Genomic DNA, 16,467 nt, shown 5'->3' with positions numbered 1-16,467 from the left:
TCCAAAAGGGTGAAAAATGTTTTTATATTAAAGTTTGGGTGGCAAATAGTCATTTACCTTTTTTTCATGTCTCTTTGTAAATCATTTTCAATGTACAAACAAAGCAAAATCAACCCCCACTCACATCTCGTGGTTAACAGTTAACATGGTTCATAAGCGCGTATAGTACACCAACGCTCCCTAAACACGCTACACATATTGCATAATTTAATGCCACGTGTACTCGACGGCTTCACTTCAATACAACGGCTAGTGTCACTGCTTAGGATCATTAGCCTGGTTTTGCTTTCTTCGGTCTTCACTCTGTTTTTCTCTCCATCTATTTTCTGGGAAGAAAGAAAGTAAAGCTATGGTGGCTATTCACTATTTCATTTCATCTCTGTACTTTGTCTTCTGTTTGTTTTCTCTTTCACTCTCAAACTCTGATTTCAATGCTTTACTATCTTTCAAGGCCTCTGTATCCGACCCTAATAACTCTCTTTCTTCCTGGCTCAACTCAACTCAACCTTGTACTCACCCATGGTTCGGAGTCACCTGCAACCCTTCGACTCACCGAGTCATCAAACTTGTTCTCGAGAACTTGAACCTAACTGGCCCTGTTCAACCATTGAGCCAACTCAGCCAACTCAGACTTCTCAGCCTCAAGAACAATTCCCTTTATTCCTTAAACAACTTGAACCTTTCTTCGTGCCCTCATTTAAAGAACATCTACCTCTCTCACAACCGATTCCGCGGAATATTTCCTTCCGGAGTATCCAATATCCGCCGCCTCCACAGACTTGATTTGTCGTACAATTTTTTCACCAGTGAAATTCCGATGACCGAGTTGGCTCGCTTGCCCAGTTTGTTGACTCTGCGGCTAGAGGCGAATTCCTTCACCGGAACTCTCGACACAGCTGACTCAATTTCTCTGTCGCTAACTGATTTTAATATTTCAAAGAACAAACTGTCCGGCGAGATTCCGTCGTGGATGTCACGTTTTCCTGTAAGTTCATTCGGCGGGAACGAAAATCTCTGCGGTCGGCCTTTGGCGTCGGATTGTTCAAATCGGACGGCGGAGTCTGAGGCATCACGATCAAGCTCAAGGAGATTGAGAGATATAATAGTCCTAGTAATCGTTCTATTCGACGTGGTGGCAATTGTAGCGGCAGTCGTGACAATCACGTGGTGTTGTTACAAGAGAAAAAGAAACCGTCGTGGTGGTGGTGGGTTCCGCAACGAAACGGAAATGAAGCCTGGTACCCACCATAACGCCAGATACGGTGGCGAACAAGAAGCGGAAATGGTGTTGTTTGAGGGGTGTCAGAAGGGTTTTACAAAGGTTGGCGATTTGCTAAAAGCATCAGCCGAATTGTTAGGAAAAGGGTGTGTGGGAACCACCTATAAGGTTGTGATGGAGGGCGGTGATGTAGTTGTCAAGAGGATCAGGGAAAGGAAGAAGAAGAAGGAGGTTGAAGAATGGCTCAACGTGATTGGTGGATTGAGGCACTGTAATATTGTGAATCTCAGAGCATATTGTAACACCAAGGATGAATTGCTTCTGGTTTATGATTTTCTTCCAAACGGAAGCCTGCACGCACTCTTGCACGGTATCTGCTAAACTTCATTAAATCTTTACCTTTTTTAGTCAATTTGATTATGTTATATATGGTTGCACATTTATGCTGATATCTTGATTTTCATATGTAAATTGATGGCAGGAGATAGAGGACCGGGAAGGACTCCATTAGAATGGACTAAAAGGTTAAAACTAGCTTCTGATTCTGCGAAGGGCTTAGCTTTTCTTCATGGTTACGATAAAGTTAAGCTTTTTCATGGGCATCTTTCGTCATCTAATATTGTCGTTGATCAGATGGGCAATGCTTGTATATCTGATACCGGTGTCCACCAGCTTTTGCATACACCCCTTTTAATAAACAACGCCTATAAAGCCCCAGAGGTGAAGTCTAACAACGGCAGCAGCTTTAGCCAAAGAAAATATACGCAGAAATGTGATGTTTACAGCTTTGGGGTGGTGTTGTTGGAGATTTTAACTGGGAAAATGGAGACCGGAGATGGAGAATCGAGTATAGTGTTGTGGGTGCAGAGGACTTGGGCAGAAGAGAATCCATGGGAGGTGTTTGATTTCGAGTTAATTAGAGACAAAGAAATGGAGGAGGAAATGCGGGCTCTGTTGCAAGTTGCTGGGCTCTGCTTGTCTCCTTTACCAAAAGATCGTCCCAAGATGAGCTTGGTGCATAGGATGATTGAAGATATTAGGACCAAAGGTTCAATTGATGGCGGAAATTCATTCATGAATAATCTATCTTCGGATTCTTCCCCATCTCTGTCTGAAACTACCCTTAATTAACTTCAGAATATAGCAATGAAAAAGAGGAAAGTGATTTCAATAAATTTATTTACAGGGGGAGTGAATCCATGTTTGTATTCCTAGAGATGTCTTATATATTTATAAAATTTGATCATATATAGCATTAATTTGTGTGGGTGAATCGACAAAATCTGAAGATGAATGGATGAGGGTGAATCAGGGGAATCGGTCTCTGCTGTTACATGACAACATATATGCTCGAGAGGAGGCAAATTTTCCAGCGAGATGGTACGAGTGAGGCGGGCTTTGGGGTCCATTGCCTGCTGGTAGTGCTCTGGCCATGAGGTAAACACATTTGTTGTGTTTTAGGGCGCATCCTGGTCAATGAATTGGCGTTTTCATGGTCGTTCAAATCTTTTACGTGGCTATTCAAAGTTTTGGCCTACTCCTTGTAATGCACTCTCAACTCTCCGGAGTACCAAAATTTCTTACATTTTCCCAACAAATTATCTAGCGCCTATCTGGACTTTGGACTAGGGATGACATTGGGGGGGGGGGGGGGGGGGGGGGGGGGGGGGGGGGGGGGGGGGGGGAACACAAAAAAAATCTTACTTTTATCATTTCTAAACACAATATAAATATATTATCACAAATATAATATATTAACTACTTTAATATGTACAATAAAACTTTAAATAAATTTGAAAAATATAAATAATATAAAATTATAAAAACATATTAATATTTTAAATAAATATATTAATATAAAGAGATAGAGATGAAAATGAGGGTAGGGTAGAGAAGGGATAAATGTATCTCTATCTTTGACTCATCCTTGATTGCAGAGATTTTTTTTATCTTTGTTCTGGTGTCATTTTTCAGTTCTATCAAAAAAATACCCTTTTTATTAGATCGAAGTCCTTAAAAGCAAACCCAAATTCTCATCTCTAAAGGCCACCCTCGATTATCTAAGAATAAATAGTAAAGATTACTAGTTTTTCGTTTGGGTTAGGCTTCTCTAATTGGGCCCCGCTGACGCAATTCTATACGTCAATCTGTCAAATTATTGATCCTCTCCAAGGCAAAATCCTTCCACTAACATATTTATATAAAATACTTTATATTTCTATGTGCAAAACCAAAATGGCAACCATTGCCACTGATCCCATCCCAACTTGTTTCACTCACTCCCCTCGAACACATTGAACTTGTTCTTCTCAACATCTTATACTCCTCGAAACTTCTTCCGTCCTTTAACTTCTTTCACCAGCATCAAATACACAACTCTTACCTCGATGTCGTCACAAAACAAATACACAACCCTTGTTAGCATTGCAATTAGCACGGTTGCGACATCATCACTTTCAAATGTAAGTTTTGGTAAAAACTTTAATGCAATATTTGAAAGAGAGATTGTGGGTACCTACAAGTTCACCCGTACCCAAGGTTGGATACATGCTTGTATTTTGATTATCAATTTTAGACCTGGGCTGTACTCGTCTGACGCACCTGTTTACCAAGTTTAGGCCTATGAGACAAGCATATCAACCTAATCATGTAATTTAATTAAGCTTTATTGACCTAATTTTGTTGGGAGATTTTGCGCGTTTCATAGACTTGGGCAATAAACTCGAGCCTTAAGGCCTGGACCAAAGCCCAAGGCAATACATCTTCCCAGCTTTTACACGATTTGTGAACTAGCAATAGACCGATAGAAGCCGCTATTTTGGGCTCGATCCATCTCTTCGGTTTGGCAATCCAGTTGTGCCATAACTAAATGCAGTGAGTGAATCATCAAAATGGGAGAACAAATCAGAAACCCAACAGCATTACAAATTTTAAGGCTCAAATACCCCAGCAGGAAAATTGAAACTTCAGTTTATGTTTAAATGTGCTAAGTGATTAAACACAAAGACAGGTGTAGAAGATGGTTAAAATTTATGACAAATTGACCACTTCCCCTTTCATGTAATCAGGAAAGCTGAAATTAGCTATTGCATATTAAATCAAACCAAAACCATAAAATGTTGCATCATTGGTTTTCACAATGATGAAATTACAAACATACTTAGGTGAATCTATGGAGAAAGATACAATTTCTTATACTCACGAACTAAGCTAAAGCTATCAAAACCAAACACTAATTCCTTAACTGCATAATTGAGCACCAACAGGAGGCAGAACCAACCATATCAGCCCATCAGGTGATCAGTGTAGATTATTTTTAAATATAATCCATGAAAAGCATGAGCGCATCCTAAGAGATAAGCCTCCAAGCAATGATCATCTTATTCTTTCATTGGCACCAGGGATGACCACCCTCAGATATCAATCAAAATTAACTTATCAGACCCACTTCAGCATCAGCTGAAAGCTTCATGATATCTCCATCTCATCCATGAGTGTTAACAGCTTCCCACACCAGATTCTTCGGAACAGGACTGGCAATGTCTCGTGCCTCCAAGGCTGCAGTCCGAAGAGTGTTAATTGTCATTGCATTGGCCTTCCAGAACGAGGCAATATCGTATGGCAAATTATGCTTCTTGCACAGCTCCTTAACAAAGGGTGATATTTTCCTAAGATGGCATCGAGGCAATCGAGGAAATAAATGGTGCTCAATCTGAAACTGTAATCCTCCATGAAACCAGTCCATCCAAGACGAGCAATTTATATTAAGTGAGCCACTAGTTTGCTTCCCAAACCAATCATTTGCTTGAGGTGGACCGACATATACACTGGAGGAAAAATGATTCAAACAGAACTGAACATGTTGAATTCCAGTAACAGCAAAACTAGCAACAACAAACATCACTCTCTCCCCCCAATTTGGTAAACAGGAAACCAGCAAGGGATACCAAAGCCAAAACACAAGAAGCCCCAAAAAATCTTGACGCCTATGGGGCACATTCCTCTTAGACAACAACAGCAAAAATGATTGTGCAAATAGATTGATTCTAGCAAAACACATGACAGGATAAAATGTCCAATGCTGGTAACTAATCAAGAATCTTGTAAAAGAATCAAAATTCATCTTCCTATCATAAAAATATGACCAAATTGACTTGAAAAAGTTTGAGGATACCGCAAAAAAAGGCATGTGCTGAAGATCTGGGTCGAAGTCGAGACTATTGCAGGCAATGTGATGGGCATTATGGTTCCGTTTCCACCACTCAATACTTACCCCTGCAAGGCAATTCCCTGATAAAACTTGCAAGAAACGATTGAATCTGGGACTTTTGGTGATCTTGTAATGGCCAGAATCATGCCCAATCCACCCACTTTGAATCCACAAAAATCCCATTAATCCACCAGAACATAGATGCATCCATGTGCTATCAGAGCAACAAACACCATAAACACTAGCCACAAACAGCATTGCCACGAAACAGAGTGTATATAGCACAGTGTGCCCATTCTTTTCAAACAACCCCATCTTCGAAAACTCAGTCACAAGTTTTCTATAATCTTTGGAAGCCTCTGAAACCGAGTAGTCCTTGAGATAATACCCAGTAAAGATATTGTCAAGATACTGCCAGGCAGAGCCTGGATGGTAAGCAACAAAGGCGTCAGTAACATCCTGACCTGCAAGACTGAGCAGTGGAAGCTCACCACCAGGGTGATGTTTGCTCCATTGGGAAACATCATAGATCTTGCCTTGTATTGAGATCCAGAGATCGCCAGACTTGTTGTGTGCCCTTAGGTCTTCTTTAGATATGTACTTCTTTGAATCAGCCATTGAATAAAAAATGTGAAAGTGAAAGAAAAAGAGATCTGAGAACACAGTATCCTTTTTCTCTCTCACTCAGTCTTTCTATCCTTGCTTTGTTTTTGAAATTACTATGAACAGAGAGACCGAAGTAGTGTTCTCTCTTTAGTGAGAAAAGGTAAGAAAGTGTTCAGAGTATAACCTTATCACAGCAAAGCAATTTGAAGAAGGCCCCAGTCGAAAAAAAAGAAAATTTCTTTGGCCAAATTGGTAAGAAATGACAGATAAGAATCACTCAATGTACATTACATGTATTAACTCTGACTGATATTAATATTATTTCAAGATATTACCTTAATTATGGTAATTAGTGCATAAATGGTAAGAATGCAAAATGGAAATAAATTTAACAGGACAAGAATTAAAAATCCATGTAAAAATCTTCGTCCAAGTCTAACGAAAACACCTAGTATTCTTCCAACAAAAGTAAAGTTTTGTTAACAGATAAAATTTTTAGTTCAGGTAATTCAAAGGTCCTAACGTAATATGATGTCAATGAATCTCAAATTAGATCCTCTCCCTTGGAGATTTCACGTTTCTCTGCCATTCAAACCATCCCCTTACTGCATATGTGAATTTGGTTATTGGCAGGCATCGCAGATGAATTAACCTACTTGTTGACTGGTAGTTGTAGTTTAGACTTACAAAAGGAGATTTACGTGAGTCTAAACCACAAGTCAAACTAGTTTGCTCTTACAGGTAACTCATCGTATACAAGAACAGCAACAGGCCAGCTTTGTCCCAGGTAACGCTGGAATATGCGCCTGGAATATGCCATGTTTTACTCAAAATATCTACTGATTCATGCCCCATAACAGTAAATAATCATCACATCTCTTTTGAAAGGACCACAGGAATACCATGCGATGCAAGGACAAGTTGTTCGAAAGTCCTTTTCATAAAATAATAAAGAAATTGTTCTTGATGATTCTTTCTCATGAATTATACCGGAAAACTTTTGATTTATAAAAAAAAAAAAAAAAAGTCTATTGGATCCGGGCCTATTTTTAACGGGTTGATCTGATCCGATTTAATATAACTATTAAGGACAGTTACAAGAGGAAGTTGGAGGGCAGTTGAATTTATATAAATAGTTCAAACTGCTCCCTCAAATTGAGATTACACCATTTTTTTTGTAAAGAGAAAAATTCTCCACCTAACACACAAAATGACACAGATTTTGTCTCCCTAATTGAAAAGTAACAAGTAGTGCAAATTGGGTCGTGGGAATAGACTAACGTCAATACCTTGCATCGTATTCGAAGAAACTTCATCGAAAATTATTTCGGGTACGCAAATCCTTATTTATTGAATTCATAAAATTTGATCATGACATGTTTGATTACACCTAACATTGGTATCAGAGCCTAGGATACGTATTTGCTATGTTTTCTGTGAATCGTATTACGTATATTGTATAAATTAGAATCTGTATATTCAATTTTGTTTTAAAAATTTGTTTTTGGGCACGAATTTAATTCGGCCAAAATTGCATAAAATTGGTGTTGAGAAACATGTTAGATAAATAATTGAAATGGTGTTACATGTTTTAAATTGAAAAACGACTCGAATTAATGCCGAAATTGATGAAAATTGATCCAAAATCGAGACCGAATGTGTGTTCTTCTTCATCTCAGTTTCTACTATTTTCGACGCCATTGGCGTCGGAACTTGGAACGACTAGACTCAACATTGACTAGGCTACAAAAATTCTATGGTTTCTCCATCGGAAAATCACCGAAAAATGGCCAATTAGACGAATAGATATTCTAGGGTTTATGCACAATTCTCGATCGAATTCGGGTTAGAAAAACCCGATTACTTGATCTGGTGGTCAACCAATCGGCAACTGGTCAACCCATTGAATCAACCGGATTCAACTTGAACCGATCAACGCCCCATTTGGTGAGTTGATCGGTCAATGGACAAATTGTTGACTATAGCGTTGACCGATGTGTGTGAGCACGTGGAGGAATGTGACAACTTGTGTTCGGCACGTGAATGCACATGCGACGTTATCTCGGTGCGTGAAAGAGCGTATGAGCTTACTTGTTGACTGGTTGTTGTAGTTTAGACTTACAAAAGGAGATTCACGTGAGTCTAAACCCTAAGTCAAACTAGTTTGCTCTTACAGGTAACTCATCGTATACAAGAACAGCAACAGGCCAGCTTTGTCCCAGGTAACGCTGGAATATGCCGCCTGGAATATGCCATGTTTTACTCAAAATATCTACTGATTCATGCCCCACAACAGTAAATAATCATCACATCTCTTTTGAAAGGACCATAGGAATACCACGCAATACAAGGACAAGGTATTCGAAAGTCCTTTTCATAAAATAATAAAGAAATTGTTCTTGAGACTCTTTCTCGTGAGTTATACCGGAAAACTTTTGATTTACCAAAAAAAAAGAAAAAAAGAAAGAGTCAAATGCAACATTAATTATTAGATTTTCCATTAAAGTAATTGTTTTTATGGCATATGCATAAAAATTATAAGGGATATTGAATATTTTAGCTGTCTTTTGTACTGTATATACATATATACTACATAATTTATTTACTTAACAAAAATATTATAACAATATTTTTTTTCTTAAAATATCTCTATTGGCATTACCATATAGAGAGATTCTCTCTCTTTTTTATCATTCTTCTAGCAAAAAAAAAAAAATCTCTATAACTTTGAAAAATAATTAAAGTAAACATATGTGATTGAACAATAAATCTCTTGAAAAAAATTTAGGGAAAGAAATCGCTAGCTATTATAAAAGATTCATATAAACAAAAAGAATAAATAAATAAAAATTATCAAATTTCTTTAGAGAATTCACATTTTTTACAAAGATTTCACAATAAAAATATCTAAATTCAAATCAGTCTTGATTTAAGCGTTTATATTTTGTGTTTTCTTCTTTAACAATTGAAAATCAAATAATATAAAATAGATTTATGTTTATGACTTCATGTGAAATATAATTTTGTTGTGATTTCATGTTATTTATATTATTTAATATTTTGATTTCATGTTGTTGTATTGTTCAATGTTGTTTAATGTTGTATTGACAGTTAAAAAATACAAAAAATTCAGTTTTAGATAAAAATTAGATGAAGAACAGGTTGGCGGCAACGCCAACCCTTAGTGTTAACGTTGACCTTTGGCGTTAAGGGTTGGGGGCAACCCCAAGGGTTGGTGTTGCTGCCAACCCCTGACTGTTCGCCAACCTGTTCTTCGTTTGGTTTTTATCTAAAATTAAATTTTCTCATTTTTTAACTATCAATATAATATTAAACAATACAATAACATGAAATCACAACATTAAACAATCTAACAACATGAAATCACAACAATATTATATTTCAAATGTGAATTCTCTAAAGAAATTTGACAACTTTCGTCTCTCCCTCCTTTGTGTCTAAAATTTGAAATATAATTTTGTTGTGATTTTATGTTGTTTATATTGTTTAATGTTGTGATTTTATGTTGTTGTATTGTTTAATATTGTTATAATGTTATATTGATGGTTGAAAAATACAAAAATTCAATTTTGGATAAAAACCAGATAAGAATAGGTTGGCGGAAAGCCAAGGGTTGGTGGCAACGCTAACCCTTGACGCCAAGGGTCAGCATTGCCACCAACCTGTTCTTCGTCTGGTTTTTATCCAGAACTAAATTTTTATATTTTTTAATCATCAATACAACATTAAATAACATTAAATAATACAACAATATGAAATCACAATAAAATTATATTTCATATGAAGTCACAAACATAAATCTATTTTACATTATTTAATTTTCAATTGTTAAATAGAAAAACATAAGGGCTTGAATTAAGACTGACTTGAATTTGAATGATTTTGTTATGAGATTTTTATAAAAAATATGAATTATCTAAAAAAATTTGACAATTTTCATCTCTTCCTCCCTTTTGTTTATATAAATCCTTTATAATAACTAGCGGTTTCTTTCTTTAAATTTCTTTTATGAGATTTATTATTCAATTATATGTGTTTGCTTTAAGTTTTTTCAGAATTGTAGAAATTTGTTCTTTTGCTAGAAAGAAGATGAAAAAGAGAGAAAATCTTTCTATATAAATAATATTAATGAGGGCATTTTAGAAAAGAAGAATACTGTTATGATATTTTTGTTAAGCCAATAAATTGTGTGATATATATTTGTACATTGTTAAGAAAAGGGCTCAAATATTCAATATCCCAAATTATAAATCAATTCAAATTATCAGAACCGGATTCCGATTCCGCAGGTAGTAAGTATCACGCAAAACGCAGGAAAAAGTTTTCAAAATTCAATCTTTATAACCCTGCGGCTGCTAAGGAAAAGCATTGGCTGATCAAAGATTAAAATAGCTTGAATGGCAGAGAAACCTGAAGCAGTGCAAGTTCTATACTGTTCTGTATGTTCTCTTCCGCCGGAATATTGTGAATTCGGTCCCCATTTTGACAAGTGCAAACCTTGGTTGATCAAAAACGCTCCCGAAATATACCCACATCTTCTTTCAGGTAAATAAGAACAAACCTTTCAATACCACGAAAAGTTTCCTGTATAATTTTGAATTCCTTATACTTTTTTTTTTTTTAATAAATAATGTGCTTTATGCTTTTAGAGACAAATGAAAAGGAGGCTGATGAGGTTTCCTCTCAGCTTCAATCAGTTGGGTTATCTTCAGGTTAGTTCTCTCTCCTTTTTTCTTTATGGGTGTGTTATGTTTTCCGACATGTTAGTTATAGTTATGGATTAATCGTTAATTTCAGGGGAAGCGTCATCGTCTAAGGAAGAAGAAGTTAAACGTCTACCAGGTGGTAAAATAAAGAAGAAAGTAAGTCTTTACTTTTATTTTATTTTTCATTCTGCTTCGGAATATATTGCTAAATTTCTAATTTGCCGGCGATTGAAAGTCTATTGTCTAAGTTTTTTTCCAGTGCATTGTTGTTGGATAATGTCGTCTTTGTTTGAGCAGAATCTCATGTTCATGTTTTTCTAATGTAATCAGGCTTAAATTATGTGCATATATTGCCATAATTTACCATCCATGAAAATTAGTACTGCTTTCTAAGTTTTTCAGAACATTTGACTCATTGAGAGTAAAATCCAGTATTATTCTCTAAGAATCATCTGATCAAATTAACTCTATTGATTGGAAATTAATGTCAGTTTTTCAAAGCATAAGTTTAGCTAACTTTGTTTGATACGGAGAATAATATTTAGCGACATTGTGAGTGGGAATTGAGTGTAGTCATGGTAATGTGGATCAGGTAGAGTTACTACTTTTGCATATGTAAGTATTGCCAAACATGAGATATTTTTTACCAGTTAATATTAAATCATATTATGAGTGTATTCTGCATATTGATCTCATGGACTTGATGCTTGTGACCCATAGTAATGCCAGAAGTTATCCACATGTTCTACGACATTAGAAGAGTTTTATTTCATTATTGATTAAAGTTATTTACTGTTGGCATTTTATCTTTGTCCTTGCATTGAGTGGTACAAATGCATAGCTGTAATATAAAAACCCAGTAATAACACAATTCTTTTTCATTTTAATGATAGGAAAAGCTAGAAGTTGTAATTGAAAAGGTTGTACGGAACAAGCGCAAATGTATCACCATTGTGAAGGGGTTGGACCTATTTGGTAAGCCATTTACTGTTTTTACCTTGTTGAAATGGTACAGTTGAGAGCTCCATTGTCTGGTTAGTTAATTTTGGAGTTTAGATTATTTTCTGATGATGAGATTGTGTATAGGCATTAAACTTAGTGACGCTTCTAAAAAGCTTGGGAAAAAGTTTGCCACAGGAGCGTCAGTTGTTAAGGTCTGTAAGGATTATGAGTCTCTGTAGTCAGCTTCTTTCATTTTTGTATTTGTGCTTTCACTCAGTGTACTGATGATCAGCTGCTTCTAGGGGCCAACTGAGAAAGAGCAAATTGATGTTCAAGGAGACATATCATATGACATTGTGGAATTCATTACAGAATCCTGGCCAGTGGTAATTTGTTCGAGCTTTTTTATTTTTATTATTTTTAAATATTAGGTCTTTTAACTCATCATACATTGGGGTATGAACATCTAAGCTCTATGCGCAAAGGACGTTACCCTCCAAATGCCCAACAGATAAGAAACAAAACCATTATACCCTGAGTTCTTGGTTTGCTGGCATGAATTTTTACCATTTGCTCTTGAGGTCTTTTGGTAAAGGTCTCAAAGCTATCTTATCTATGACTTGATGATGGGCATGTCAATTCCTAGTACAACTAGAATGAGATCTGTGCCATTTACTTAGGGGGACTCTTGAGAATCTAAACATTGTGCTTGCTTATACAATTAGAAATATTTCTTTCTTGGTGTAAGTCTTTCACACGTTTTGGTTCAACAAACGCTTTTAGTAAATGGGTGAGCTGCTTAGAAGCAGATCTTTTTTTCTCTGATTGCGCTATGTATTTGCAGTCGATGCTGATTTTCTTTGTTTACAATATGTCATCTCATTATTAACAACAATTCTGATCTAGCCAAGAAGCAATGCAATCTCTATCAATTTTCTCTTTCTCTGCACTAAACTTGTTCCATTCCTGTTCCAATTCAGGTGCCTAAAAATTCTATTTACTTCATTGAAGATGGTAAAAAAGTTGCAGCAGCTTGATGTCAGAGCTTCTTGAGGGAGCTCCGCTCAACTCTTTGAAATGATCGCCAATTTATAAACTAATCTGTAGCTTGCTGAATGGAGCATCTTAACTTCTCCATTAGTCGGATGAACGACCTTTGAATCTACTATAGTTATTGCGGAAAAACCTCATACTTGTGATACAAAATTTTGTATCAGTGGAATGTCAAAACTGTTCACTTTTTCTGGTCTGACTAGTTGATCTAGTAGAATCTTGCTACACTACATATAAATATAGTTCTAATGTTTATTTTAATCCTCTCTGAGCCTGAGCCTGATTAGTAGCATTTTATACTTGAGAAGTTAATCCTTGAATATGGGCAACTCAATTTTACTTACCCTTTTTACCATATCTGTAAAGGATTATATAGTGATTGTATGGGAGTTCATTTTATGCTAATTTTAGTTTTACCAGTGATAGTTAAGATTACGTCGTTAAATCAACTCTACCATTAGAAAAATGCTCTAATACTTTGGTTTAATCGACGCTTTTGAAGGGTACCAAACTAGTCATATTTTTTTCAAAATAAAGTAATCAAAACCATTCTTATTGTATTTCTTCGGTATTTTTGGTAAAAAATATATAAAATTTTGTCCTTTTTTTAATAAGAAAATCTAAAAAATTACACATGGCTCAACAAGACCACAGTTTCATGTAATTTGGTGGAAGTCATGGGTGATTGGGCTGACCCATATTACAATGATCCCGGTCCGAACAAAACAATGTTGCAGTAGTAGCATCTACCAATAAAACGAATATACCTGCTTCTATCTCCTTTTATTCTTCTACCCTGAAAGAAGAAACCCAAAGCCCTTCTACTTCATTACTGCTTTCCTTCTCCATTTTCAACGAACTCAATTTCAGAGTCTACCTTACTACAAAATCCTGTCTTGGTAATCAATTCTCTCTGTTTTACTGTTACTTTGTGTTTTTTACCTGTTTGAGCTTATCTATTTTATGTTAATGTGTTGTAGAGTAAACAATGTTTTTTTTACTGTTAACAATGAACTGGGTATGTGTCATTTATATGTTGTTTTGTCCTGGACACTTAAGATCCAAATCAGTGTTGGCATCGCTTATAGCTGTTGCGTTTATTCTCCAGTCGCTTCCTCTCACAGCTTTATGTTAGTGACTTAGGTGTACCCTACTGGGTGGTTCGAAACTTCAGTAGTTCTATGGCCATAATACGATTGAATATAGGCTCTAGCAGGACAAGATAAGGTTCCCACTGCAATTAGGAAGAGGACGCCCTGATATATTTATTCACAAGTTAGAGCTCTATGAATGTGAGGAGACTATCAATAGCAAGTATTTACTGTTACATGACATTGTTTGAGAGATATGTGATGTCTGTGTTACTTCATATTGTTCTGCATCTTGAATAATACTACTTTTTTAAGACTTCCAAAGTGGGATGTGTTAGTTGTTTCTTATAGACCTTTTTAGTTAGGATTGAGACTTACATGGAAATGTTGCTTGCCTGAATTGTAATCTATAGTTATCTGGTCTTACTCATTGCTCTTTGTTAATGAGTTTTAACTCTTGAATCCATTGAGCAGAAACACTTCTACTGAGATATATCACGTTTATTCTCTGCCCCATCTCTTCCCCCTTCCTCTTGTATCTGCTTCTGCATGCATATTTATTTGGAATTTGAAGAATTTTCTACTTTGAAGCACAGTTTACCAGCACTTGAAACTCAATTTGTTTGGAATTTTGATACCTTGCAGGTGTATGTACAATTTGCGGAGTGAAACCATACATTAATATGGCACAATTGCTTTCAACTTCATGCTCTCTCAAAATCCCTTGTCGCAAACCGTTCTTCCAACCATTGAACCATGGTCCACTGGCATTTTCTACCTCTTTTACTGTGAAAACTTCCAAATCTCCAGTCCATAGGGTTGCCCTGCCAGGAAGGGGGCCACAAAGAAGTTGCACTGTTTATGCAACCTCCACCCACATTAGACAAGAAGCCCCAACCCAATCAAGCTCTGGTTTGCATCAATCCTCCAATGATCCTGCCAAGCCAAAGCGGGTCATGGTTATTGGTGGAGATGGCTACTGTGGATGGGCCACTGCCCTTCACCTGTCCAACAAAGGTTATGAGGTTTCTATTGTTGACAGTCTCATCCGGCGTCTCTTTGACCACCAACTTGGTCTTGACTCCTTGACTCCCATAAGCTCCATCCACAACCGACTTCGTGTTTGGAAATCTCTTACTGGGAAAACTATTGAACTCTACATAGGTGACATTTGTGACTTTGAATTCTTAGCAGACACGTTCAAGTCATTTGAACCTGATGCTGTTGTCCATTTTGGGGAACAGCGGTCTGCCCCTTATTCAATGATTGACAGGTCAAGAGCTGTCTTTACTCAGAATAATAATGTAATTGGAACACTGAATGTTCTCTTTGCTATTAAGGAATTCAGGGAGCAGTGTCATTTAGTGAAGCTTGGGACAATGGGAGAATATGGTACTCCAAACATTGATATTGAGGAGGGTTATATAACAATTACTCATAATGGGAGAACAGATACTCTGCCTTATCCCAAGCAAGCAAGCTCTTTCTATCATCTGAGTAAGGTTCATGACTCTCATAATATAGCCTTCACTTGCAAGGCCTGGGGAATCAGAGCCACTGATCTTAATCAAGGAGTTGTTTATGGAGTGAGAACTGATGAGACTGCTATTCATGAAGAGCTTTGCAATCGGCTTGATTATGATGCAGTGTTTGGGACTGCATTGAACCGATTTTGTGTTCAGGCAGCTGTAGGTCATCCACTTACTGTATATGGAAAAGGGGGCCAGGTATGATTCATTCACTGCACTATATCGTGTCATCTGCTAGACTTTTCTTCCAAGCAATAGAGGAGATACCTTGCATATTTCTCCGCTCATTATTTTTAACTGTACCTGACTTTTCCTTGGGATGCTAATTATAACTGTCTATGGCTACCTTCTCATTTTCTTGCTCTTATTAACCCTTTATATTTTAATTTCAGACTAGGGGCTACCTTGATATAAGAGATACAGTTCAATGTGTTGAACTTGCCATTGCAAATCCAGCGCAACCTGGTGAATTTCGGGTGTTCAATCAGTTCACTGAGCAGTTTTCTGTCAATCAATTAGCTGCCCTAGTTACAAAAGCAGGAGAGAAACTTGGGCTTGATGTGGAAACCATATCTGTGCCCAACCCAAGGGTAGAGGCAGAAGAGCATTATTACAATGCAAAGCACACTAAACTCATTGAGTTGGGACTCAAACCACACCTTCTTTCAGACTCTCTTCTTGACTCATTGCTCAACTTCGCTATTCAGTTCAAGGACCGTGTTGACTCAAAACAGATAATGCCAACTGTTTCTTGGAAAAAAATTGGGACAAAGCCGAAGACTATTGCAGCATAGAAGTCAAAGAGGATTGAGGGGTTTTAAGTGATTGTGTGTTGCCCTCATTGCTTTATCTCTCTATTTTTGGTAGATAGTGCAACAGCTTTTGAAATATTTAATCTATTAACAGTTCAGCCCCAAAACTATGCGACTTATCCGTGCAAGTATAGCATATCTCCATTGTCAAAATTTACACCTGGAATCTGCATTGGGCTTTTATGTTATGATATTACAGAGATTAATTTGTAGACGGATGAAGCAGTATAAATATATTTCATATGAACGGTATTCATGTGTGGCTATTTGTTGTTTCA

The 16,467-nt window shown here is 36.7% G+C and overlaps 4 protein-coding genes across 4 annotated transcripts; 3 read left to right on the top strand and 1 right to left on the bottom strand.

The window, feature by feature from the left end:
• Positions 1-262: 262 nt before the first annotated feature.
• On the top strand, positions 263-2,478 carry LOC123195135 (probable leucine-rich repeat receptor-like protein kinase At1g68400). Its single transcript, XM_044608752.1, has 2 exons — positions 263-1,589; positions 1,701-2,478. The coding sequence occupies exons 1-2, from the start codon at positions 350-352 to the stop codon at positions 2,348-2,350; spliced, it is 1,890 nt and encodes a 629-aa protein (XP_044464687.1). The 5' UTR covers positions 263-349; the 3' UTR covers positions 2,351-2,478.
• A 1,770-nt stretch (positions 2,479-4,248) lies between these two features.
• LOC123195209 (acyl-lipid (9-3)-desaturase-like) lies at positions 4,249-6,260 on the bottom strand. The gene has a single exon (XM_044608860.1). The coding sequence runs from the start codon at positions 6,045-6,047 to the stop codon at positions 4,704-4,706; it is 1,344 nt and encodes a 447-aa protein (XP_044464795.1). The 5' UTR covers positions 6,048-6,260; the 3' UTR covers positions 4,249-4,703.
• A 4,033-nt stretch (positions 6,261-10,293) lies between these two features.
• LOC123194836 (translation machinery-associated protein 22-like) lies at positions 10,294-13,018 on the top strand. The gene is made up of 7 exons (XM_044608273.1): positions 10,294-10,601; positions 10,706-10,768; positions 10,854-10,918; positions 11,656-11,737; positions 11,849-11,916; positions 12,007-12,090; positions 12,685-13,018. Exons 1-7 carry the CDS (start codon positions 10,454-10,456, stop codon positions 12,739-12,741), a joined length of 567 nt encoding a protein of 188 aa, XP_044464208.1. The 5' UTR covers positions 10,294-10,453; the 3' UTR covers positions 12,742-13,018.
• A 482-nt stretch (positions 13,019-13,500) lies between these two features.
• LOC123194834 (UDP-sulfoquinovose synthase, chloroplastic-like) lies at positions 13,501-16,455 on the top strand. Its single transcript, XM_044608269.1, has 3 exons — positions 13,501-13,656; positions 14,494-15,575; positions 15,770-16,455. The coding sequence occupies exons 2-3, from the start codon at positions 14,532-14,534 to the stop codon at positions 16,169-16,171; spliced, it is 1,446 nt and encodes a 481-aa protein (XP_044464204.1). The 5' UTR covers positions 13,501-13,656; positions 14,494-14,531; the 3' UTR covers positions 16,172-16,455.
• Positions 16,456-16,467: the final 12 nt, after the last annotated feature.

This window comes from Mangifera indica, chromosome 13 (genome assembly GCF_011075055.1).
Source record: "Mangifera indica cultivar Alphonso chromosome 13, CATAS_Mindica_2.1, whole genome shotgun sequence".
In the NCBI taxonomy this organism is placed as follows: Eukaryota; Viridiplantae; Streptophyta; class Magnoliopsida; order Sapindales; family Anacardiaceae; genus Mangifera; species Mangifera indica.
Note: the sequence above shows the minus strand (reverse complement) of the source record. Positions and strands in the feature narration are given on the sequence as shown.